At 48.5% G+C, this 25,025-nt stretch overlaps 1 protein-coding gene across 1 annotated transcript in view; it reads left to right on the forward strand.

The window, feature by feature from the left end:
* Nucleotides 1–25,025, forward strand: part of l(3)80Fj (lethal (3) 80Fj) — a 413,275-nt gene that overhangs the window by 308,402 nt on the left and 79,848 nt on the right. Inside the window, exons 42-44 of the mRNA XM_075686799.1 lie at nt 5,533–5,735; nt 16,247–16,370; nt 17,829–17,927. Coding sequence (XP_075542914.1) covers nt 5,533–5,735; nt 16,247–16,370; nt 17,829–17,927 — 426 coding nt within the window. The remainder of the gene's footprint in view (nt 1–5,532; nt 5,736–16,246; nt 16,371–17,828; nt 17,928–25,025) is intronic.

The following is a 25,025-nucleotide window of genomic DNA, read 5'->3' on the forward strand; positions in this document are numbered from 1 at the left end:
TTTTCATGGCACTTGAATATTGTGATAAGTGGGTTCAATTTGATCTACAAGTATAAAAACTTTCAGAAGGCTTGTCGTATGGCTCATCCAAGAGACGCCAGTCTCTCGGTGGTGCGACGGGACTCAGGTTGTGAAATTGTACTGTCTCCTACTGTGAGGTCGTTAATTACTCATATAAGGCCATCACTTCAGTTAACAAATGTTCGAGGTTACGCGAAGTTTCTTCAAGTGCAGCTGTTATTCAAGGTAATGTATATATATTGTTATGTCGGCAGCGGCAGGCAAGCGGGGGGCCCCGACCGGGCGAACGCGCGGCAAGCGCCGGCGCAGGAAGGAGACACGGAGCAAACTGCTCCCGATGAAAACTGGACGAAGACTCGGCCGACCCACGGCCGTTTATTACTTATAAAGGCTTCACACGCTAGATGACACCTCCAGATTGGCCCAAGCTCGTCACATGACAGAAGGGGGGTGCGCCATCTAGCTAAACAACTACAAAACACACATGTACGATGACACAGAGATCTGACAGGGGGCGACACTATACTACATCATCCCCCCCCTGGAAACAAAGTAAGCATACAGTGAAACGCGCACACAACACGCGCACTTAAGTCCAAAGGCAATTTCAGTTCGTTCCCCCCCACCCCCACGTTCACACATGCGCACCAGTCGCACACAAAGCACGTACTTAAGTCCACAACAAATTCAATCCATCCCCGCCCAAGTTCACATACACGCGCACCAGTCTTGGGCACCAAAACACGGGCAGTCACTCAAACAAAGTCCAACAAGGAACACGGCACAAACTCACTGCACCGCAACAAGGAACACATTTTACCTGTGTGAACGAAAAAATGTGAACTGCCTCCAAATGTCACAGCGAGGCCCCTAGCCGTGGCATTTCGAAGACGACAAAACGCTCTACATTCAAGAAACAATCATCAAGCCACGGAGGCCGTTTTTTGACACGATGAGGACGCGTGCGTACCTCAGAAGAACTTTGGGTTGCGACGCGTTTTGGTCGACTTTAAAGACCCAGTCGTCCCACTACTATTTCCCTCCCCCTGGTTGGAAAATTGAATGTGGTTGTCGCTCAAAGCTGGAGGGGGTTGCCCAGGAAGCTCCTCTCGAAGTCCCAACAAGTCCTGGGATGCTACCGATTCCCCTACGGAATCAGAAACGATTGCTGACTGTGTAGACTCTGAAGCGATACAGTCAGATGGGCTACTTAAGTTATGCCTATGAAAGGACGAAGTCACGCCAGACGAGTCATCGGAATGACTATCCAGGTTTGAATAAGAGTACAAAAAATCTTTATCAGTTTTGGACAATGTACTATGTTTTGAATTATCTACCACTGTGGTTAACTTAGACGCATTCCACGTCTTCCCGTCACTGAGTACAAAAGAGGATGGCCCTACCTGGGCCTTAACTGTACGAGGCATACTGTACTTAAAAAATCCTTTCTTGGCAAGTTTTACTTTGACGGTGTCTCCCACCTTGATACGAGTTGCCTGAGCACCTCTACGTTTGTCTACATACTGTTTAGTTTGCCGCTGTTTCTGCAAGACCCTTTCTTGAACGTGAGGCACAAGACTGTCCTGTTCCCGTAGATCTACACAGAGCTGCATGGTTCCATCCTTCTTGCGCACCACCACGAGTGGAGACACCCACTCAGAAGCCTCGACACGCTCGATGACGTCGCAGTCCTCGAGACGTCGCAATTCATTTGGGACCTCGTCACGGAGAGCCAGGGGTAACTTTGAAGATACTGGTTTCGCATCTTGCTGCCGATGAATTCGGTGCACACAGTTGTTGACGAGACCCAACTCGTCACTGAAGAGGTGATCAAAACCCGGAGGCACACCTGTGGGGCTCTGTACTGGAGGAAGCGTAGCCAGGCAGCATGTCAGCGACGTACCGTCGATTTGTATCCCCAAGCGCTGGATGGCGTCAAGACCCAGCAGTGACGTACCTGTAGACGTTACATGGAACGTGACTGAGCACGACCTTTGAAGAAACTGGACAGTGGCTTGAAAAAGGCCTTGAATGTCGATGCGTTGCTTGGAGAAATTCCTCAAGTCCACTGCTGTCTTTGACAGTCTGTGCTGTCGACCAAAGTGCTTTCCAAAATCCTCGGCCGTCATCAATGAGACAGACGCTCCTGTGTCCACGAGCAGCCGCATGGCGACGTCGTTAACCACGACCGGGACTTGTAAATCCCTTTTAGCTTCCAAAGTGCTCACCGTCAAGACAGACGCGGACGGCTGTCCTGCGGAAGTTGAAGACAGCGCCTCTGCGGAAGAGACGTGCTGAACAGTACGGGTTTTTCGGCATACAGATGCAAAATGGCCCAACGTGTGGCAGGCGTTGCACCGCCGGTTCCTTGCGGGGCAATTCCTGTACGTTGCAATATGCTTCGTGCTGCCACACCGGTCGCATGAACTACGGTCGAAATTAGGGTCCTTCGCATCCTGTGCTTCATTGCGGGTCCCGGAGGAGCCTCGCGGAAAATGTCGGACATCTGGGCGGCCTCTTGGAAGCCGTCGGCCATCTTGGCGGCTCCCCGAAAAAAGTCGGCCATCTTCATGGCCTCCCGGACTACGTCGGCCATCTTGGCGGCTCCCCGGAAGAAGTCGGCCATCTTGGCTCGTCGACGGAGCGCCAAGTTGAGCTGCCTCGATTCTCTGTATTTTCTCAGAGTCGAACGCGCGGTTCGCTCGATGCAGGGCTTCTAACGAGCGTCCAATTTCTTCTGCCTTGTCCAGGGACAGGGTTTCGCCATGAGCCAGCAACTTTTCGCAAACGCTGACGTTCGCTACCCCATGTATTATTTGGTCTCGGACGCGCTCGTCGTAGGTTGTGCCGAAGTTGCACTGTACCGCCTTCTCCTTCAATGCGGTCACGAATTCCAGGAATCCTTCTCCCTCGAACTGCTTTCGGCTGGTGAATTCGTGCCGTTCCGCCAGGACATTTGTTGACGAGGCGAACAGCCGGTCAAGCCGCTGCAAGAGTCTCGGAAACTCTGACGCTGGCGGGACCGCATCACTTGACGTTGACGCTGCGCCGGTCGACTGCCTTACTGCTTCGCTTGAAGCTGACGCTGCGCTGGTTAACTGCCTTGCTGCTTCCTGCTCCTCGTCTGCAAAGTACTTCCGTTGTCCCTCACGCCCGAGAGCGCTGACGAGCGCGGACGCTCGTCGCGCGTCCGTCCAGTCGCCACCGCCGGCCGCTTCGAGGTGGGCCTGAAAAATTTTTTTCCAGCGATACCATGGAATTAACGGTGGGCCGGGCACTTCAAGAAAAACAGGAAGGTTCGCCGTAAAAGCCATGCCAGGTAGCGTGCAGGAGACCGTGCAGGAGGCAAGCCGGAGCTCGCCGCAGGAATGGGCAAGGAAGAACAAAGGGGGCGAGAAGGCCTAGGCTCGGAAGCCTCGCCGACGCCAAGTGCGTCGGCGGCGTTTGCAGGCCGTGCCGACACGTAAAGGACGCTTCACTTACGAAGCTCGCTGGTTTCCCGGGGCTTCGGTCGGAACCGCTGCGGGAATCCCATCCTCGTCGCCAAAAGATGTTGTGTCGGCAGCGGCAGGCAAGCGGGGGGCCCCGACCGGGCGAACGCGCGGCAAGCGCCGGCGCAGGAAGGAGACACGGAGCAAACTGCTCCCGATGAAAACTGGACGAAGACTCGGCCGACCCACGGCCGTTTATTACTTATAAAGGCTTCACACGCTAGATGACACCTCCAGATTGGCCCAAGCTCGTCACATGACAGAAGGGGGGTGCGCCATCTGGCTAAACAACTACAAAACACACATGTACGATGACACAGAGATCTGACAGGGGGCGACACTATACTACATATATCATTCATTTATTTATTTACTAATGGATGGGTTCGGAAAGTTGCTTGGGCCCCAGCCCCCTCCGGAAAAACAAAAGCTTTCCGTCTAGGATGGAAACTGTGCTGCCCTCTTTTGGCAGTGCAAGACGTTATATACCAAAGGTGTACTTACTTCCAGCAACTTTATTCAGATGAAATTGGCTATAGGCAAGTTTGCTGAAACTGCGATCTATTAACATTGTGTTGCCTGTCGGTCTGTTCTATGTTTGCTAGTGCTTGTGCACTACCTCTGGAAGTAAACACTATGTCTGGGCCAAGGTATTTAAAATATGTGTGCTGTTCACTTCTGTGCATCACATCATTCAGTTGTTTATGGAAAACTGCCATTGTAAATTGCTCTTGCACAAAAATTCTATATTGTTGCTTTCAGAACACATATGTTGAGCAATGAGCAAAATTCACTTCCCTGTAACTGATATTGCTTCAGATTCTGCTTTTTGGTCTTTGTTATAGCCATGAAAGGCCCATTGATACAGTGTGTGGCCAGTTGAATTGTAAATTTACTTTGTTGTGTCAATTGATTACAGTCAAATCCTACCACGATATTTTCATTTTATTCATTCGTCCACATTTTCTTAGTGATAGGACTTGCATGGCAGTTTAAACTTTTGTTCTCTCTCTTTTTTCGGGGGTAGCAGTGTCCATTCTGACTCCATTGAAAAACTTGTAAAAAAATTCACTCATCGCTGACATCGTTGTGTCAGCGATTCTTGTGCATTATTTTTCTATGGCACACCACCTTTGTTATGCCGGAAACCTCATTGAATCTGTACTGTATTTACTCGCATAAGGAACGCACCCGGGTAATAAACGAAACCCCCCCCCCAAGACACACACACACTTTTACTATCAAAGAGTGTGTTTTTTATTTTTCCTTGCATTATGCTCACACCCCGAACTTGCTGCCGTGAACTAGGAGACACATGGTGCGATTCGGTGTCCGATATGACGTCCGACATGCCGGAACGTCAACTGGATCCAAAGCGTTTTTCTGTGCCGTATCGCTAAATTGGACACCCGGCATGTAACAAAAGTAGGAGACAGAGTACAATTCAGCAGCCGATACAGCATCTGATACGACATCCGACTTACTGGAACAGAGGAATTTTGCTGTGCCATAGCACTGTATCGGACGCCTATGCATGCCAGGCATCTGATCTCGCGCTGCAGAACAGCAAAACCTCGCATCCGGCACATCAGACGCCGTATTAGATGCCGAATCATACTATGTCTCCTACCTTTTAAAAGTGGCAGCAGAAAAAAACCTTTAGCTCAAACCTTTAGCCCGCATAGAGAATGCACCCCCAACTTTGTGCAAATTTCTCTGGAAAAAAAGTGCAATCATTATGTAAGTGAAAAGGAGTCAGCTGGGTATATACTTTTTTTATACCGTGCCACTATCTCTAAGGGGTAACAGCCAAACATCCTGGTAGCTGTGTAGCCATTTTGCACCTTGTTGTGTGTGGTGCTCTCTGCAGGCCATGTGTAGCAAGTTGATTGGGTTTGCTTTTTTTTTTTTAATCATGGGCTGTGATTTTAACCTAGACTGCATTCAAGTTTCAAGTTTTCTTTTATGGCGACCTTGTAGTGTAACAGACGTGCACTGCAGCAGTGGGAACTCATTGCAGGTGGCAGCACGCACCCTGGGTGACCTGGTGCGCAAGCTAGGTGAGCGGGTGCTGCCTGAAATTGTGCCCATCTTGGAACAAGGCTTGGACTCTGATCTGCCCGACCAACGCCAGGGAGTGTGCGTTGGGCTGAGTGAAATCCTGGCCTCGACATCGCGTGACATGGTGCTCACCTTCCTCGACAGCCTCGTGCCCACCGTCAGGTACTGGTGCAGGACTTGCCCATTTGGCTAGACGGTGCAGACAGATGAGCAGTAACTGAAACCCATTTATTCATAGTCATTGCCCCGCAGGGGCGTCTGCGTCAGGTGGCGTTTGGTGTGTTGCGACGCCACATACCCAAGCATACGAGAGTTGGACTCTCCTGCATGTAGCCGTGTCTGGGGAAAGGGGGATCCTGGGCAACGAGCCGACGCCGGGTGTTTGGACCTTCAAGGCCCCCCCGGCGGAGGCAACACGCCCCTTTGGCCTCTGCTTCAGACAGGCGGCACTCCCAGACTGACCCAGTCGGGGGAAATCGGTAGTTGCCTTTTCCTGTCTCTCTCTTACTCCAACCTTCGTCTTTCTCTCACTTTTCATCTTTCCTGTCTTCTCCTAGCTTCCGCTTAATTTCAATTTTTCCAGGCAGCAAGGGTTAACCTTGTGTGAATAGCCAACCTAGGTTATCTCATATTTGGTTATAGTGATAATGTACAGCTGGCAACGAAGACCCCCAATTTGTTAACTAAAAGAAACAAACGTCCAAGTTAGAGCATGAGGCTCTGCCTCCGTCCCAGCCAAGTCGACGGTGCCTGCTATCCAGGCGAGTAACGGTCCGGTGGCCTCCGCGGTCAAGTACTCCGCCTGGGCACCGGTGTTGACGGGCCGAGTGGCAACGCCGGGTGCTGCCTGAGACCGCCTCGCTCCATCTGGAGGGTCCGCAGTAGTCGGCCTTGTGAGTGGTGATGGGCTCGACACCGGCCCTATGGGCACCGCACCACTGCCAATGCTTGCCGCCTCTGAGGTGGGCGGTGCTCCACTGGAAGCGACTGGTGTTGCCGCTAGTCCTCCTGCAGGCTGAAACTCCGAAGTGGCAGTCGAGGGTGCTGGCTAGGTCCTGAGGCGAGGCCTAACATGGTCGGCGTGTCTGTGCCATGTGGCCCTGTCTGGCATCCGGAGGAGCAGGGATGAGGCGCTGACAGTAGACACCACTTGTCCGGCGGACCAGGGTGGGCCAGGACGGAAGTTCCTGGTGAAAAGTGGAGCTTCCAGCTCCGGCAAAGGCCCAGGACGGCACCCTTGGTCAGCAGCCAGCTTCTGCTTCAGTTGCTACAGGAGCACTGTGGATCGGAGTTCCGGATGCAAGATGTCCAAAGGTGTCCTGACCATCCTATCCTGCAGGAGCTCACAGGGGGCACGGCCAGTGACATCGTGGGGCGTAGTCCGGTACTGGAACAGTATCCGGACAATCTGCGTCCGGAAATCCCCAGTCTGGCTCTTCTTGAGCTTGTCCTTGATGGTTCGCACCACCTGCTCGGCTGCACCGTTTGAAGCAGAGGGGTACGGCGGAACCATCATCCGGCTGATTCCATTGTTCGTCAGCCAGGCCATGTACTCTGTGCTGGCAAAAGCAGGACCATTGTCAAACACGATGACGTCCGGCAACCCTTGGGGAGCGAAAACCTGTCGTAGCGCTTGTGGGGGGCACACGCACCCATCTTCCCCTGTGTCGTCACTTCGAGAGCCAACATAGACACGGGAGAGGCGCACTACGCCCTCTCCCGCTTCCCCCTCGTGACGCGCGCGCACCCTTCCACCCCAACTCGCGGGCAGGTAGCTGATGGTCGAGGACGACATTCCCTTCGCCCAGATAAAAAGGTACAAAACAGTGCCACCGGGGGAGACATCTTCTCTCTGACGCCGAACCCCTAACCCGCCAGACTGGAGTACTTGCCGCAACCTGTGAGTGACCAGGTTTGCCTGACTATCCCGGGCAACGAGGCCAGCCTATTATTACTTATTACAGAGAGGACGCCCCTCTGCGAGTGTTCTTTATTGCTGGTAGCAATAAACATTATTACAGTTGACGCCGCTGGTTGCCTTATTTGTTCGGGTTCGGGCTACGGGTTGGGGAGTACCACAAAGCGGCTGCGTGGGGCTAGGTCCGGAGCTCGCCTTCAGCCCTAGCCGCACGCAGAGTGGAACCCCCACATGCTGCAATGGTCATGCCTGCTGATGGAGTGGTGACAGGTAGAACCTCCACCCACTTCGAAAAGGCGTCCACCACCACCAGGAAGTAATGGCCCTTGAAGAGCCCACCAAAATCCACATGCAGGCGGGACCATGGTCTCTGTGGGAACGGCCAGGGGTGATTTCCACATGACGTGAGGCCCGATAATGCTCCTGGCAGATTTGGGAGCTCTGCACCATGTGAGCGATGTCCTGGTCCAGGCCAGGCCACCAAGCATGGGACCGGGCCACCATCTTGGTCTTTTCCACGCCAGGATGACCCGTGTGCAGCAATTGCAGGACCCTGGACCGGAGACTTTGTGGGATCACTACCCTGGAACCCCACAGTAGGCAGCCCTGCTGCAAGCTCAGCTCGGTGGCCTTGTGGCTATAGGCCTGCTGAACCAATTCATCCCGACGAGACACCGCCTTGACTACCTGAGACAGGACTGGGTCTCGGCTGGTCGCTTGCCATACCGCAGATCTGGAGAGTACCTCCGGGTACGCATGCTGCAGCATGAACACTTCAGCAGGTTCTGTAACAGCATCAGGCACCTCAGGCAGGGGCAGGCAGCTCAGGGCATCAGCAGATCCCAGGCCCTTTCCCAGACAGTAAACCAGCTGGTAACTGTAAGCTGCCAGCCTCAAGGCCCAGCCTACTACTCAAGGTGATGCCTGCACGGGAACTGCCAGCAGCTCCAACAGCGGCTTGTGGTCCGTGACCGCCTCGAACTTCCGGCCCCACAGATACTGGCGGAAGCGTTCGACACCGAACATGAGGGCCAGACCTTCCTTGTCCAGCTGGCTGTAGCGTTGCTCTGCAGCATGAAGCCAACGAAAAGCAAATGACACAGGGCATTCCTGGCCATCCTTGACCCGGTGTGCCAGGATGGCTCCCACGCCGTACGGCAACGCATCTGCGGTCAGGACGACAGGCTTGGCAGGATCAAAGTGTACTAGCACTGGAGCCTTGGTGATTAGCTCCTTGCTGGGCTGGAAGCCCAGTCCTGCTCCTTCCCATTGCTGACCCATTGCTGACCATCGAAGCAGAAGATGGAGCGGTTGTAGATGCTCGAACAGGTTTGGCAGGAAATTCCTGTAGAAGTTGGTGAGGCCGAGGTTGCTCTGAAGCTCCTTCTTGTTCTAGGTCTTAGGCACCTTGTGCACAGTATCAACTTTGCGGGGAGCCGGTGCTAGGCCAGCCTTGGAAATGACATGTCCCAAGTACTCAACGTTGGGGGCCAGGAAAATGCACTTTTCCAGCTTGAGCTTGACACCGGCGTCCTGAAGTCGTGCCAGGACGTTATGCAGGTTCTGCAGGTGGTCCCCGTCGTCGCTTCCAGTAACCAGGATGTTGTCCAAGTACACCGCCACGTGCCTCGTGCCCCTGAAGAGGTTGTCTATCTCCCTCTGTAATACGGCTGGGGCTGAGGCCACGCCAAACAATAAGCGCGTGTACTGGAAGAGCCCCAAAGTTCAGTGGGTACTCGTCGCCAGTGTCACGATCCGCCCGGGTTTGTGAACGAAGGAGGGCTCGAGATACCCTCCGTTAAGCAGACGCTCCGCAGCGTGGTGGTGATCAATGATGACTGACAGCGGAGCAGATGTGCTCGTCTGTGTTTATTGGGTGCGGTGACCAATGTTGCCTACCAAGCCTGGCGAGCCAACGAAGATTATGCCCGAGGGGGCGTCACATGCTTGTTACACGTAGGTGTTCTGTGGTTGCGTCATCAGCACCGCACGCAGGCGCGCTTTCCCTATCAACCACATGTGCCAGTCGTGCCTCGTCAACAAGCTTGGCAGCATATGCTTCTATGAGTAGTTTTCTCCCTCTTTTCCTTACCTTTTGTGGTCTTCCGTACACGTGGGCTGTTCGGAACTTGATTCCTTTGGGGCTTATCAAAGAAAAGGTGTGTAAGCTGCCACGATCGTCAATCACGTTGATCGGAACGCGCAGCTCGCTGCTGCGCAAATGCACGCGAGAGAGGTTCATCAGCAATTCAAATCTACAACAGCCAATACGAGCGTGCCCTGTGCCCCACGTGACTGCTGCACCCAATCGCAGTGCCGCATTTGCCTTTCTTTTTTTGCGTGCATTTTCTGGTTTATTTTTTGGTGGAGAAATGCGTTTATCCAGCTATATTTAGCTCCAGTCTCTCCTCTTTACGATAATACCGAGATGGCGTCGCTTCGTCAACAAATAGCCGGACGATCCGCAGTGTGACAGGGCCTTCTGAAGCCCTTTTTTTTTTTTTCAAATTTTTTATGACAGCACTCAAGGAAAGGGCTGTTTCCTTGCTTTCTACCGTATATTTTGTTGTAATATTTCACCACGAGATAAATAAGGGTCCATGGAACGCAAAAAAAATCAATCGGAAAATAAAAAAGTTTGACAATTTGACCACTTCAATTGCCGCGTCCCACCTTAAAGAAAAGAGACTCACCACACAAGCATACTTTACAAGGATTCCGTGCTCTTCAGGACAAATGTCAAAATCACATGAAATTTTACACTGATGGCTCTAACAAAAGATACACGTGGGTTCGGGAGCTGTAACGGAAAACTCGGAAACAAGTATTCGATTACCACAGCATGCCTCTATTCTTACTCCTGAAGTTTACTCTGTGTGGGTTGTAGTTAGAGAGATTATTACCAACAAACACAAGAATACAGTCATACACACAGACTCCCTAAGTACACTAAAGGCACTACATCTGAATTCTTGAGTGTGAACCCCTGCTGGGGGATATATTAAACATGGTGGCACTTAACAAATATGGGAGATCAATTTGTTTCTGCTGTGTACCAAGCCATGTCCAGACAAGACAAGACAAGGTCCCTATCCTTGTCTCCTCCGTCGATTCGTAAACTAGCATACGAAATTTTCATCCATACCAAATTAGAATACGCGTCTACAATTTGGAATCCACATCAAAAGTACTTGCTTGACACTTTAGAAGCTACTCAAAATCGTGCCTCCCGCTTTATCTTGTCGAATTATAACACTATCAGCGTTACTAACTTAAAGTTATCTATTGGTCTACCCCTTTTAGCATCAAGACGCATAATTTCGCAACTCTGCCTATTCCATAAATTGTACTATAACTTTCCTGACCTTCGTTCCTCACTTTTATTTCCACCCATTCGTTCATCGCATCGTCTATTCAATTCTTTATGTATCCAACGCTTTCATGGTTCTACAATCGATTTTAACAAATCCTTCCTTCCCTCTGCAATAGAACAATGGAATTCGCTCCCGGAATCCATTGTTGTAGAGCGAAACCTTTCGAAATATCGTGAGTTACTAACCACCCATATTTGCAACTAATTATGCAAAAACCTGTCCTTTTTAGTGTCTTTTCAGTTGTTGCTTTTTTTTTTTGCTTTGTACATGACTATTAATTTGATGTTTGTATTATTGTTTTGCCTCCCCCTTGTGTAATACCCCACATGGGGCCCTTAAGGGAGTAATAAATGATGATGATGATGATGTTGGGATTCTGGGTAACGAAGCAGCTGATGGATGTGCATTGATGGCAGCGTACAAAGACATAACAAATCAACACTTTCATATAAAGATACTATCCGTGGGATTAGGAAGGCCTTAATGTCAAAGTGGCAACAAAAATGGGACCATTGTGCAGACAGCAAATTACATCTCACCAAACCCGCACTTGTTGAGTGGAAGTCGTGTAACCACCAGAAGCAGGTTCTTTGACGTAGTTTTATGCAGTCTACGCGTTGGGCACACACACTTCACACACAATTATTTACTTACGAAAGAAGACGCATCAACAGGTGAGAAATGCCAAGAACCACTAACAGTTATACATATATTACTAACATCTACATATATTGAAATGCACGACTTGTACCAGCTACATATACTTTTACACCCTGCTTTAATTTTAGAAGATGGTCCGATAGTTCCATTAGCTGACGTTCGTAAATTTCTAGAAGAAACTAAAAACATAAAATATAGATTATTAACACAGCCTTCCCCTTCCTTAATTGAATTTTAAAACACCTCGTGTTTGGTGCAGCATAGCCTTAGCTGCTTTTGCACCATTAAACCAAACTTAACTAACTCATAGGCATTGAGTTTACAAGCAACAGATCGGTCACACAATCACAAATAACAAGAATGAAAGCCTGCAAAATAATATATACAAACACAGTAGAACCTTGTTCATACGTTTTGAAAACAAACCTCGAGAAGAAAGGTACTAACCAGGAAGACGTACAATCTGAATTAACTAAAAAAAATTTGACAGACTTGGCCGTTGTTGATATCTACGTAATGTGAAGTGTTCTGTGGATTGTTGCGGCACCAGACGACGACTTGCGTCGAGCTAGTGGTGCTCCAGCAGCTCGAGGCACATTTTATTATTTTCCTATTGCATGGCGTTTTAATAGGGTGATGGGAAACCGAAACGAAATGTGATGCCCACATAGGTGCTGCCTGCAGCAGGAAATGGCAGCACGTCTGGATTATCACCTACTGAAAGCGTGCAGTATGCTACCAATGGCACTACGCACCACACGCTGTAAAACGGATAGGTGAAGATGCTTATCACTGTAGGTTTGGCGGAGGTAGCTGTGAATGTGGCATGCAACGACCCGGGCAGAGATTTGCTGGTCCCAGAATAAGAAACTGTACACGCTGTCGTTTTCACGTGAGACGGGAAGCTATATAGTACCGTTCTCAATTGCATGCACCTTTTCTCGTTTACATGGAATCTAGCGGCTGGAAAACTTATCATACGATCGCAGTTTGGTGACGTACTATGAACAGGTAAAAAATGAGCGTAACTCTATTGGGTCTTTTTTTTTTGGTTCTCGATTGCGAACGTTGGCGCCGGGAAAACGTATGTAATGGGAACATTTAAACGAAGTTCTACTGTATACAGTGCATGATTCAAGTACCATCAAGATGTACAAACTCTTTGTATAGGTTACGCTGCTCAGGGTTGTTGCTTATCTCACCTGCTCTCTTTTTATTGTGTTGGGGCTATATTTCTTGAGTGGCAGCAGCGCCATCTATTTTGCTTCTTGGGTCGTGAGCTACCTGCAGAGTATGCCCCAACGTTTCTAGATTACTGTCAGCGTCATGAAGTATAGTCAAACCCAATTATAATGAACAGCATGATTTAATGGTATTTGTTCAATATATGGAGTGGTTCGATATAACCGAACCCGCTTATAATGAACTTAGCACCAAATTCGTTATATGTGACGTCGTGAGTAGTGAAGCGAAAACATGCTAACGAAGTAAAATCGTGCCACTGACGGGGAATAATTACTCCAAAAGTAATTTATTGCATAGAAAAGTACACCTATTTGCAGTAGGCAGTGATTTTCTCCTGAACACTTTTAGTTCCATCAATGCGCATTGCATTTTCGACATGCGACATCATTTCAGTGAACTCCAGTCCACTTCCCGATATCCCCAAGCAGTATTGTTGCAGCAAATCGGCAGCAGAAAGGGCTACGTGTAACGTCGGGAGAGGGCAATCGTCTTCTGGCGGCGGTACCAGGCGGCAGGCAGCATGTCGGCAACAATTTCTGAGTCTGGCGAGCTTGCCATCACGGCTAAGTCTTTGTCGGCCATCAAAAAATCCTTGAAGGCAACATTTCTGGCATGGTGCCTGGAACATCGGCGAGCTCTACCCATAGCATGGCAAAGTCACTGTTGTCTTGCACTGTACTCCCAACTTTTGCCCCTCTTGACACAATCCAACATGGTGGAAGCAGTTCCGCATTGTGTCTCGAGTCACATCGTGTCGGAGACTACCTGGAGCCGGTGGAAGAGCACGTTTTCAGCTGTGTGGTGACAGATTGTGCGCGCTCGAAGTTCAAAATATCCAATGCCTGGTTCGTTGTAAAAAATCCATTTTACATGCACAATGATAAGAGAACTTGGAGTGTTCGATAGGGAGCATATTTAGCTCTATCCAAGGTCATTATATTCAGGTTTGACTGTACTGCAAAAACATGGCCAGGTTCCATGGCATGTCGAGCCCACTTAGCGAGTACCTTTGCACGTGCCATTACGTGGCGGACACAGAAATTTAAACACGAAATGGCTTCTGAGACTGGCCTGTTCTTCTTGCCATTTGTTATATGGCACTAGAGCCATGGCTAACACATCTTAAAGGTGTGTGCAGATCTCGAAAGTTGTGTAACAAGTGGCCTCTGCCGACTGCCATGTGGTGGTGTGCATTGTGGATCTAGCCGTGCTGGCACTCGGCGTACAAGATGAACCACTAGGGCGCTGAGCTTTGTGGAAAAGCCAACCTCTTGATGGCAGGATCATGGATGTGCGAGCGAGAGCGCAACTGAGTGCGGCTGAAGAGAAGTTGATGATAGCAGAATGGTTCGTAATCACAGTAAGAAAGCTTGCCTAAAGGTCTGGTCACCCAGTACATTACAGCAGTGTGCACTCTTGCAGCCTCGCAACACAAATCCTACTGCCTCATTGTGCATGTCTGTCCCAACAATGCATCTCATTGCCCTGTTGTTTTAGTTGCTTAGAATAATTTTAGTATAGAACAGTGGTTGATCTGTGACCATGGCGCAGTCGGGCATGCATGGCAATAGGACTGCCTATTTGCACTACAGTGAACTTCTGTTAATTCGATCCCTACAGGCCAACGAAATTGATCCAGTTAGCCGGCAGGTCGAATTAAATAAGATGCAGATAAAATGCTAAAACAATCTGCTGATTCATTTGACAGTATCGGCCTGATATTGACATGGCCCTGAATCAAATACAGGCCCACATTCTGTGGGTCTGAAGTAGAAAAACTGACATAGAAATGACATGTAAGCTCCTAAACAAAGTAGAAATTTAATGCGCAGCCAATCTTTTAGCAAGAAAAATGGGCGAGGGTCTAATACATGTGGCACAATGGCTACATGTTTCCTAAAGTCATCTTCGCTGCAGTACACCTGTGTTATGTGGTAAATTATACAAACGACGCAAAGACGGTTTTGCTTTCGTATCCAATTACACCGCGCAGGCTATTCTTGACCCTATTTTCTTGGGGAAAAGAAATAGATGCACATGCTAGAATTGGGTAAGTAATGTAAGCAAACATTGGTGAGCTACAATTATTGTCGCTCACGTGTGCTTGACACATACACTTAACGCTAAGCTCCTCCGAGAGAGACGCTGCCACTAAAGGGGTCACTATTGGGGTCACCGTGGGGGTCAGGCACATGCGTGCCGGCTGGTCAAGCTCGAATTGTCTGGCAAAGGCACACTGTAGGATTGAAATAATGAAAGTTTGAACCCAAAGAAATGAATCGGTGCCGGTTGGTGTCTTCAGTCAGGATCGAATTGACCAAAAAGATGGAATTAACAAAAGCCTACTGCATCATGCTGAGAGCACCTTCCTGAAGCTGCATTACATATCGTCAAATATTTACTTCACGATACAGCTCGGACCATGTCAAATTCAATTAAACATTATCACAATGTAACAAACTATCTTTCATTTCCTAATCTTAGTTCCATTAAAAACCACATAAATTTTGTTTCACAATATAATGAAGTAATTTTGTGACACAGTTTCAATTTAAGAAAATTGTCAGTCATTTCAATCATGTACTACGAGCCTGTATGGCTGCGCACCTATTAAAAACCTATAAAAATGTCAGCCGAGGCGAAAGTTCTATCAAGCATCCTTCCTTATGAAAAGATTAAGTGACAAAGAAGTTTGGATGTGTGTATACTCAAATATTCAATTTCAAATTGAATTATGAACATTTTAATAATTTGATTTGGCGGTATTCGAATAATCGGCAGCCACAGTGAATGACTCGGCCGTGGTCGATGCCTTGATGTGCACAGTGTTCTCACAGCGCCCAATATTTATCTTTGCAAGGTTCGGCCAGGTCTACCGGACCGGCCAAAACAATTAACGGTAGAAATGTGCGAATACCAAATACACCAAAACCACATTAAACCGTACCTGCTTAAACAGGAGTTCTATTTTAAAAGCAGTAAAGTCAAATCTTCCCTATTCAGCGGCCATTGAACATAATGCATTTTGTATCTGCATAAACCATTTGCATACATATCGGTTAACACGTATGCAAATGTCTGCAAACTATTAACTGTAGTACTTCAGTGTAACCTCTACATATGAATACAAACCTTATAAAAGAGGAAATATCAAACATTTCAGGTTAATATTGGCAATAAAGAATGTATTGTTTAACGAAAGTCGGATGTAATGAAAGTATTTTCGAGTATAGTGTGGTTCAACTGTATTAAAAATAATTAGATCAGGAAAAGGTTGTCAAGCAAGCTGGCATGTCCACACAGTGTTTTGAGAACATCTCCGTCCAACCAGTGCCTAAAAGCAGGTGTTCACAACACTTTTTAAAGTTTGTCCAACATTCATTGGGTTGTGCCTCTTTCCACAGCTCAATGAAGGCAAAGAATGCCGGTGTGAAAAGTTTACTTTCGTGGTTCTTCCATTCCATCCTCACACGCAGGAGAGCCTTGTGCGATCCCCTGAAGGAGGTGCGCGTAGCCGCAGCGAAGACATTTGACAACCTGCACTCGACAGTTGGCTCCAGGGCTCTGGACGACATCCTATCCCCATTGCTCATGCAGCTGGTGAGATTATTAAAGATCACCGTTTCTCAAGCTGCAGTTCATAACTAAAATTCTTGCTAAAATTACTAGAAAGAACTCCAGTGCTGCTGTAGTTCATCTACTATGGGAACGATAGATGGAATGCAGATTATCTTTTGCGCTTATGGCTGTAGAAGTCGGGGCTTTATTTACTGTATTTACTTGTGTAAGACCAGTGCCCCCACTTTGGGGCACGAAGATTTGGGCGAAAAAGTTTTACTAAGCATCATGCCCATATCTGCACGCTAGTTTGGGAAGCCACTGCTAGATGGCACCAATTACTGTTTCAGATTGCTCTTTAAAAGTGACTTGACATCTGCATCAACCCGCATTTTGAGGGGAAATTTCAGTGCAGTTGTTCCTAGTGGATGGCCAAGGACAATCCCCAAAAAGGGCCCCACTGGTTGCACGAAATGGTTGCTGCAAGAATTGTGCACATGAATTTTGAATGTGTGGCGTGCAGCTTTGCTAGAGATGGTCATTGGGAGCCTCAAGATGACCGAGAAATTAAAAGATTGAACAAGGAGGGAGACCAGCTTGGGGAGAGTGTGGATCAGGCAAGCTCGTCATATGAAGGCATTGGAAGGGCAAATAAGTGTGTTCATAGTTAGCCACCAGTGGTTGCATTATTCTGCGTAGTAGTCTGAGCACAGTTTGGGGCTTCAGTGTGTAGCCATAAGCCTGCCATAAGCATAAGGCCTGTACTTCAGGTTCAGGACATTCATTTGGGCTAGATGGTGCATACTTGTGTCGTTCTCCCCACTTGTGATCGTCTTCGTTGGCGCTGTTCCTTCATAATAAGGCCTGTATCCTGTAAAAAGTTGGGAAAAGAAAACATTGTACTGGTTTTACACTAGTAAATATGAACTTGCACTTTTTTTCTGGATTTCCAAGCAAATGTGTTTTTGTTTTTTACACAGCAAGGCAGTAGGTCTCTGCACATATGCATAATCATTCGTGAATATAATGCAATAATTTGTTGAAAATGGTTAATTTGCAAATCAAGGTCGTTTGAAGTCAAAGTACGAATTTTGTGCAAATCCACGTAATAACCCATCATTTTAATGCTGGCTGAAATGCCATGTTTGCAGCTGCTGTTGAAACTAGCACCAGAATTCCCTTTGGTCATTCTTTTAGGAAATTTTATCGTTTGTGGAGAATCGTCTATGGACGCAGCCGTGAAATACTTTCTTCACTGCAAAAGATAAGGGAAACAGCTTGTAGAACATATGTGTCGCCTTACCATTCTTAAGATTTGTGCCCTTACAGAGACAACAGCATTGATCATAAGTAGGTTTAAGGATTGTCATTAATTGAATCTTTTTTTTTCATACAAAACCATTTCGTGTAGGTCACATTCAAAGTGTAATCTAGAACGTGCCTACTGCTGGCACCTTCAAATCTAACATTGTTTGTGTCAATGCAACTCTACAATTTCAGGGCCAGGGTGACTCTGTACTGGCCGAGAACACACTGGACGGCCTACGACAAGTGATGGCCATCAAAAGCCGTGTTGTGCTACCCTACTTGATACCACAGGTGAGACAGTTTCTTGGCTTCATTGCAGGGGCTCTTTGCTAGTTGTTTTCTGTTCCTTTCTTTGTGCTAGAATGGTAACATTGCGAGTATGAAAAGTTGTGACACATATTTAGAAACAGTGTTACACAAGCAGCCCAGTCGTAAAAATGAAGCAGGGTGGGCATTCGTGTATTCGTGCGGTTTTCTAGAAGATTGGAATGATCAGTGCTTTATGAAAAAACTTGGACATTTTGGATAATGGTATCAGAACAATAAAGCAAGACCAAAATAGAAGGCCAGCAACTGCTTCTTAATTTTACTCGCCTCATGGTTGAGTTGAGCTTCTTAACAGTGTCTCAATCTGCAAAAAAAAAAAAAAGAAAGGTGTGGTTTTATAGGCCATCTACATAAGGCCACTGAGTAAGTGTCATGCCTTTGTGACATCAGCACTTTTGCATTCATCATCCTCTTGCCATCAGTAGATACAAAAATGAATGTGCTGTTTCACTGGCTTGTGGGTGTGCGAATACCGAATACAGTAGAACCTCATTCATACATGAAGAAAACCGTGAGAAAGAAACATACGATCCAAAGTAACTAAAAAATTTGACACAGAACTTTTGTTGACATCTACATAATGGGAAGCGTCATGCAGATCATTGTGGCACAAGGTGCCGACACGCATTGAGCTGGTGGTGCTCCGGTGGCTTGAGACGTATTTTGTTGTTTTCCCATTGCGTGCTGTTTTAACAGAACAACGAGAAACCGAAATGAAATTGAGCTGGTGGGTGAGCAATGCCGGAGGCCACCGAAGGGAAACATGTTGGTAACATTGCGCCGCCTACAGTAGGGAACAGCAGCACATTTGGATTATCGCCTACAAAAAGCATGCAGTATGCTACCAATGGCACTACGCACCACATGCTGCAAAAAAGATATGTGAAGATGCTCCTTCCTGTAGGTTTGACAGTGATGGCTGTGAATGTGGTGTACGATGACCCAGGCGGATATTTGCTGGTACTGGAATACGAAACTGTGCGTGATGTCATCTATATATATATATATATATATATATACATACTGTTCTCAATCTAGCGCCCGGAAAACCTATACCATCGCAGTCTGCAGCAGGAAACAGCAGCACGTTTTGGCTATTACATATTAAAAGCATTCGCTACTCTTCCGGCGGCACCACGTGCAGTTAAAAAGGATAGGCGAAGATGTTTATCGCAATAGGATTGGTAATGATAGCTGTGAATGCCACGTGCGATGCGGAGATTTGCTGCTACCGAATTGAGAAACTGAGTGTGCTTCGGTGCTTTCACATGAGACAGGCGGGCGAGTATTGCGGTGAAGCTGCCGCAGCAGGCAGCTATATACTGTTCTCGAGTGCACGCGCCTCACTCATTTTCTTGTTTACGTGGAATCTAGTAGCCGAAAAACATATTGTACGATTGCTCTTTGGCGACGAAGTGAACGTTGGTGCCGAAAAGTCATGTTTTCCGGGAACGTATGAGCGGATTAAAAAAATGTGCGTAATTTTAGGGTCTTCTTTCGTGTTTTCGATTGCGAATGTTGGTACCGGGAAAATGTACATAACAGAACATATTAGCAAAGTTCTACTGTAGTAGATTTTGCAGCGAATATTGAGTCAAATCAAGAAAAAAATATGTGGATCCCACATACTGTAGGAATCTTATAACAGAAGCTTTCTGTGCTGTCTGCTTTGATTGAGAATAATTAGCAGTGATGTTGATAGCGGATGTTTAATTTCTTCAATGTTTAATCCAACACGAGAGTGATGAGTTGATGTTAAACGTTACCTTGCATGCACCACTGCTGTTTGTCTGCGTTGCGCACAGAACACACATGGGGAGGTGATTGCTTCATGTGGTGCTGTGCACAATACTTCATTGCATCACATAGCACATGGCATCATGGAAAAAGTATTAAATTTTAATTAAATTATGGGGTTGTAAGTGCCAAAATCACGATCGAATTATGGGGCACGCCATAGTTGCGGGATCCGGATTAATTTTGACATTATGGTGTTGTTTAATTTGTTGCTAAATCTAAGTGCACGAGCATTTTTTTATTTCACCCCTGTTGAAATGGGGTGGCTGCGGTCAGGATCAAACCTGCAACCTCGAGCAATGTCATAGCCGTAAATCTACCGTGGTGGGCACAGAAGTGTTGATTTGACGTGTGACTGCTTCTGTAGTGCCGTCTAGACCCTGTGGTGAGCTTTAATGTGGCTCTGCTTCTGTACACCTTGCGTAAGTAGCCCACTTGACAAATTTGCGTGGTGTTTATTTTTCAGCAATAGCAGAAACATACCGCACCATACCTTGAACTTAGATTTATCCTGTTTGCTCACAACCGCTCTTGTGTCCGTAGTAGCAGCATTTCCTTGCCTTCTCAAGGCCGTTATTCATTCGTTTCGCAACTGCATCGGTTCTACCCATTCTCTGCCTCCTCTCTCCCGTCCTCTCTACCATTCTATCTAGCTTCCCTCTGGACTTGCATGTTAGTAGAAAGGTAAGCGTTGCAATTTCTGCAATGCTTTTGCGTAAGGGGGATCATAATAATAATAATATTTGGGGTTTTACGTGCCAAAACCACTTCCTGATTATGAGGCACGCCGTAGTGGAGGACTCCGGAAATTTTGACCACCTGGGGTTCTTTAACGTGCACCTAAATCTAAGCACACGGGTGTTTTCGCATTTCGCCCCCATCGAAATGCGGCCGCCATGGCCGGGATTCGATCCCGCGACCTCGTGCTCAGCAGCCCAACACCATAGCCACTGAGCAATCACGGCGGGTTAAGGGGGATCATGGATAACTACAGCTGTCAAGAGGCTAATTTGGCGACGCCCAAGGAGCTCCAGAGAGCATTGTACACATGGGACACGGTGCAAAGGACCAAATGAGTTTCTCGTGTCGCCTTTCCTCTCTGCCGCGCTCCTGTCATGTATACACATGCTCTGAACCACCCCTTGATGCGGTGTGCCAGACAGCAGCAGCAGTTGGTAAGTCAAAGGAAGAGGCAAAAAAGGCTTCATTGCAAAACAGTCGCAGTTTCGCCCGCAAGGCGAAGCATCGATTGCAACAACAAATTTGTGCACGGCAACAAGAAGTAACGATAGTAGTTTTATCTGGTGTGTAAACTTGAAAACATTAGCTCAATAACTGAATTAACAAGCATATGGTGTCAGCGCACACGAGCAAACATGAACGATGTGGGGTTTCTCATCCGTGCTCTTGGGACAGAGGAACGACAACACAGTAGTGCAAACAATTACAAGGGCATTTATTGCACTTTTCATAGATCAATGCCTGCTAGCCGAGTTGCTATCCACAAAACATGCCGATGGGTGCGCGACAAATCTGGAAGTCCGACTCACCAGAGCAAATATATTCGCCCCATGCTGGATCCCAATGCCTGGTCGTTTGCGTGTACAGTAAGTCTGGAAGTCCGACTCACCAGAGCGAATATGTTCGCCCCATGCTGGATCCCAACGCCTGGTCGTTCGCGTGTACAGTCACACGAACGGTGGCGCGTTCGAAGGCAGCCACGCGAGACGGTCTCGCAGAAGCATGGATTGGCGCACGCGCGGCACATCCGCGCTGCTTGCTGTTCCGAACCAAAGAGAGAGCACCTTGTCTTCCCCGCACCCAAGTAACCCCGCCGTGAGGTGGTGTTAGCAGCGCAACACTCGCGCCATCTCTCACACTGCGCTTCAACCACTCCGACCGCCGCGGGCGCCAGGCCACGCGGCGAAGCCGCACTGTAGGAGACGGGAGCTATGTGGGAAAACAAGATATCAGGGGACACGTGAGAGTCACGCATCCCCACATCCCCCCAGCCTTAAATCACTACATATTGCGGCGAAACATGTCACACGGTCTAACATCAACGCATGCGTCGCGAACAAGATAGTACATGCAACAGTGGCCGCGCCGAGGAAATTTCCCCACGCTGTCCATAACATGCAAGCAGACATTGTCCTTGGGGTACACCGCTGACGTCCACTGGTCACAGCAGCAGCTCTGCAGACTCGACGGCATGATTCCAGGCCAGGACTCTGGAAACGGCGACGCAGTAAACACGCCCTGCTGGCGAGCCGCGGTAGCTGTCAGTGATCGCCAGCTTTTCTCCGCTGCCGAAGTCGCTGTGCCAAACTCGCCAAACATCACCATTGCCCGGTGGCTTGATCATAGTCCGGGGCAGCTGCGCAGACGATGTGCAGGTGACGGCAAACCAGGGGTGACTCCAATCACGCTGCGTACACTCAACACACTCGGCAAACACTAAAGTAGTTTAGAATGGCAGAAAGATGAGCTAGTTGGTAAGGATTCATTATGCAAAAAAGAAGTGAGGCATGCAGACAGCACCCAAGAGTAGAGAAGTGGACAACACGAACGCCGCGGCGTTCGTGTTGTCCACTTCTCTACTCTTGTGTCCTGTCTGCACGCCTCACTTCTTTTTTGCATAATGAACTAAAGTAGTGCAAGGGAGAGGAATTCTGCATGCGCATAGCCCACGTGGTACGATGTTCAACTCGGCTAGAAAAAGATCGGGCAGCTGCTCATGCTAAGTTCACGTGAACGAAGCTCACATCCTTGAGTCGAACGAGTAATTTCAATTCGTGCGAGGCTAACTAAAATGAGGGAAGCAAAGTGCTACACCTCAACGCCACGCTCCACCAGGTTGTGTCCCTCCACGTGCGACAGGCAGCTTCGTTAAGCCTTAGGCCTAAAGCGTCGCTACCCTGACAACAACCGGCATCCAAAAAAAAACAACACCCAAAATGGGTGCAAAACAGGCAGCCGCAAAGAGACGTCAGCTCTATTAGGTGGTCCTAACCCGCTCTGTGCACACAGCATCCGAGTTGACGGCGCCCACTGTCCCAGGTGGTGTCGGAGTGCCTTGTGCCAGGCCACAATACCAGTCAGCCCGTAGTGGCACCTGTGGCCCGCGGCCACCCGGCTCCCAGAGCCGCGACTTCATCAGAGTCAAAGAGATAGAAGAAGCTATTTACGTAAGAAATTCGGACCACCCACGAGGCTTCCGTACTCACTCGCTTCAGGCTTGCCAATGCTCCACAGGTGCTAAGCCTCGCTCTCCCAGGATGCAGACCACGTGGCCCGCGTACCGATGAATGTCATTAAAAAAACACTTGCAAAAAGGCTTAGCATGTTGACATGTTCAAACACACTACAACCACCGTCGCCTCGCTCAAGAAAGCACGCCGCCAACGCTAGCGATCAAAATCCACGCTAGCCCTACACTTCGGTTCAAATGTCTCAAACGAAGCAAAACTGTTAAAACTATCGTCCGATGCCCCAAGAGGTCCACGTTGGGCAGTTAGATGTGGGATTCTCACACCCGTGCTCTTGGGACAAAGGAACGACGACACAGTAGTGCAAACAATCACAAGGGCATTTATTGCACCTTTCATAGATCAATGCCTGCTAGCGGGAGTTGCTATCCACAAAACATGCCTATGGGCGCGCGACAAATTTAGGAAGTCCGACTCACCGCGACCGGATAGCGAGCGAATATGTTCGCCCCATGCGGGATCCCTGCGCCTGGTCGTTCGCACGCACGGTCACACGAACGGTGGCGCGTTCGCACAAGGCCTCGCGAGACGGTCTTGCTGAAGCATGGATCGGCGCACGTGCGGTACGTCCGCACTGCTTGCCGTCCACGAACCAAAGAGCAAGCGTGCTCTCCCTTGCGCGCCCAAGTAACCCTACCGTGAGGCGGCGTTAGCAGCGCAACACTCGCGCCATCTCCCGCACTGCGCCTCAACCACACTGACTTTCGCGGGCCCCAGGCCGCGCGGCGAAGCCGCACTGCAGGACACAGGAGCTATGCGGGAAAACAAGATATCAGGGGACGCGTGAGAGTCGCGCATCCCCACAACACATAACACTCAATGAGCACGGACACTCGCTGTCAAAACGAACATGGCAGCAGCAGCGAGTGAAGTGACCTTCATGTGTTCTGCTGCTTCAATGCAAGAGCAGGTCGCACATAGCACAGACCGAGGTATGAGTCATCTGCAGATCATTTTCAAGATATGGCTACGCGGCCGTACCACACTTGGTGGTGGAGTTGAAGCCACTCCCCTCCCTCCCAAATTGCCTCTCTGCTTGCCTCAATATATGGCATGCGAGATTGAGCTGCGATCATTAGTTGCCCTTGCGCCCGGTCATGAAATGTGCAGTTGCTGCCGGAGCACAACCCCCCCCCTGCCTCCATCTGATCCCCCCAAGGCCTTCCGTATGACGGAAAATGGCATGTTTGCTCTCCGCTTTCTCTGGTCGCGTACGCCAGATTGAGCCGCAATCGTCGGCTTCCCTCGCATGCTTTCACTCGCACATGCAGCGTACAATGCACAGTAACAGTGTTATCGCCCTTGGACTTTATACGAAACATCACAGCGACTGCCTCTTCGACAGCGACGGCAAAATTGTACTTGGAGTGTCCATATAATTGCTGTCGCAATAAAAGGTGTATATATCAATGAACATCAGAAAATTTAACACTAAGCTTTGCGCTTACCAATTTTATTTTCAAAAAACACTGCTGCGCATGCTCAGAAGCCTACTCATATTGCATAACAAGAACGTTGCTAGGTATCAGTAACCTAGGTACCTAGGTACTCTTATTGAAGGGAACACCAAATTAGTATATGAGCACTGATAACAACTCAGTTCACCTACACAGACCTGGAAAGTATTATTTATCTATAGAATGACTGTGCTTTTTCCCCTGAAGCCGAGGAAATAGAGCAGTAATAGATCTTCTCCTGAATACCAAGGAGGTTTTCAGTTTAATAGTGGGCTATACTCTGCTTAATGCCATTCTTCTATTCTGCTTAGAAACCATCGCTTTCGAGTTTCCTGCTACAAAACAGAAGGGTTCTCAGGCAGTTTCTGCACGTATTGGGCGCGACAGACTGAAGTGGAAGCCCACACATCACGTGACAGGGGCACCGTTGCGCGCAGTCATCTGTGTTGCACAGGTTGACCGTGATCGACACTGACGGTGCCTTTTCACAGTTGGGTTCAGCGTCGTTTGTTTCCTGTCATACGTTCCCAGATTGGGAG

This window comes from Dermacentor variabilis, chromosome 3 (assembly GCF_050947875.1).
Source record: "Dermacentor variabilis isolate Ectoservices chromosome 3, ASM5094787v1, whole genome shotgun sequence".
NCBI classification, from domain to species: domain Eukaryota; kingdom Metazoa; phylum Arthropoda; class Arachnida; order Ixodida; family Ixodidae; genus Dermacentor; species Dermacentor variabilis.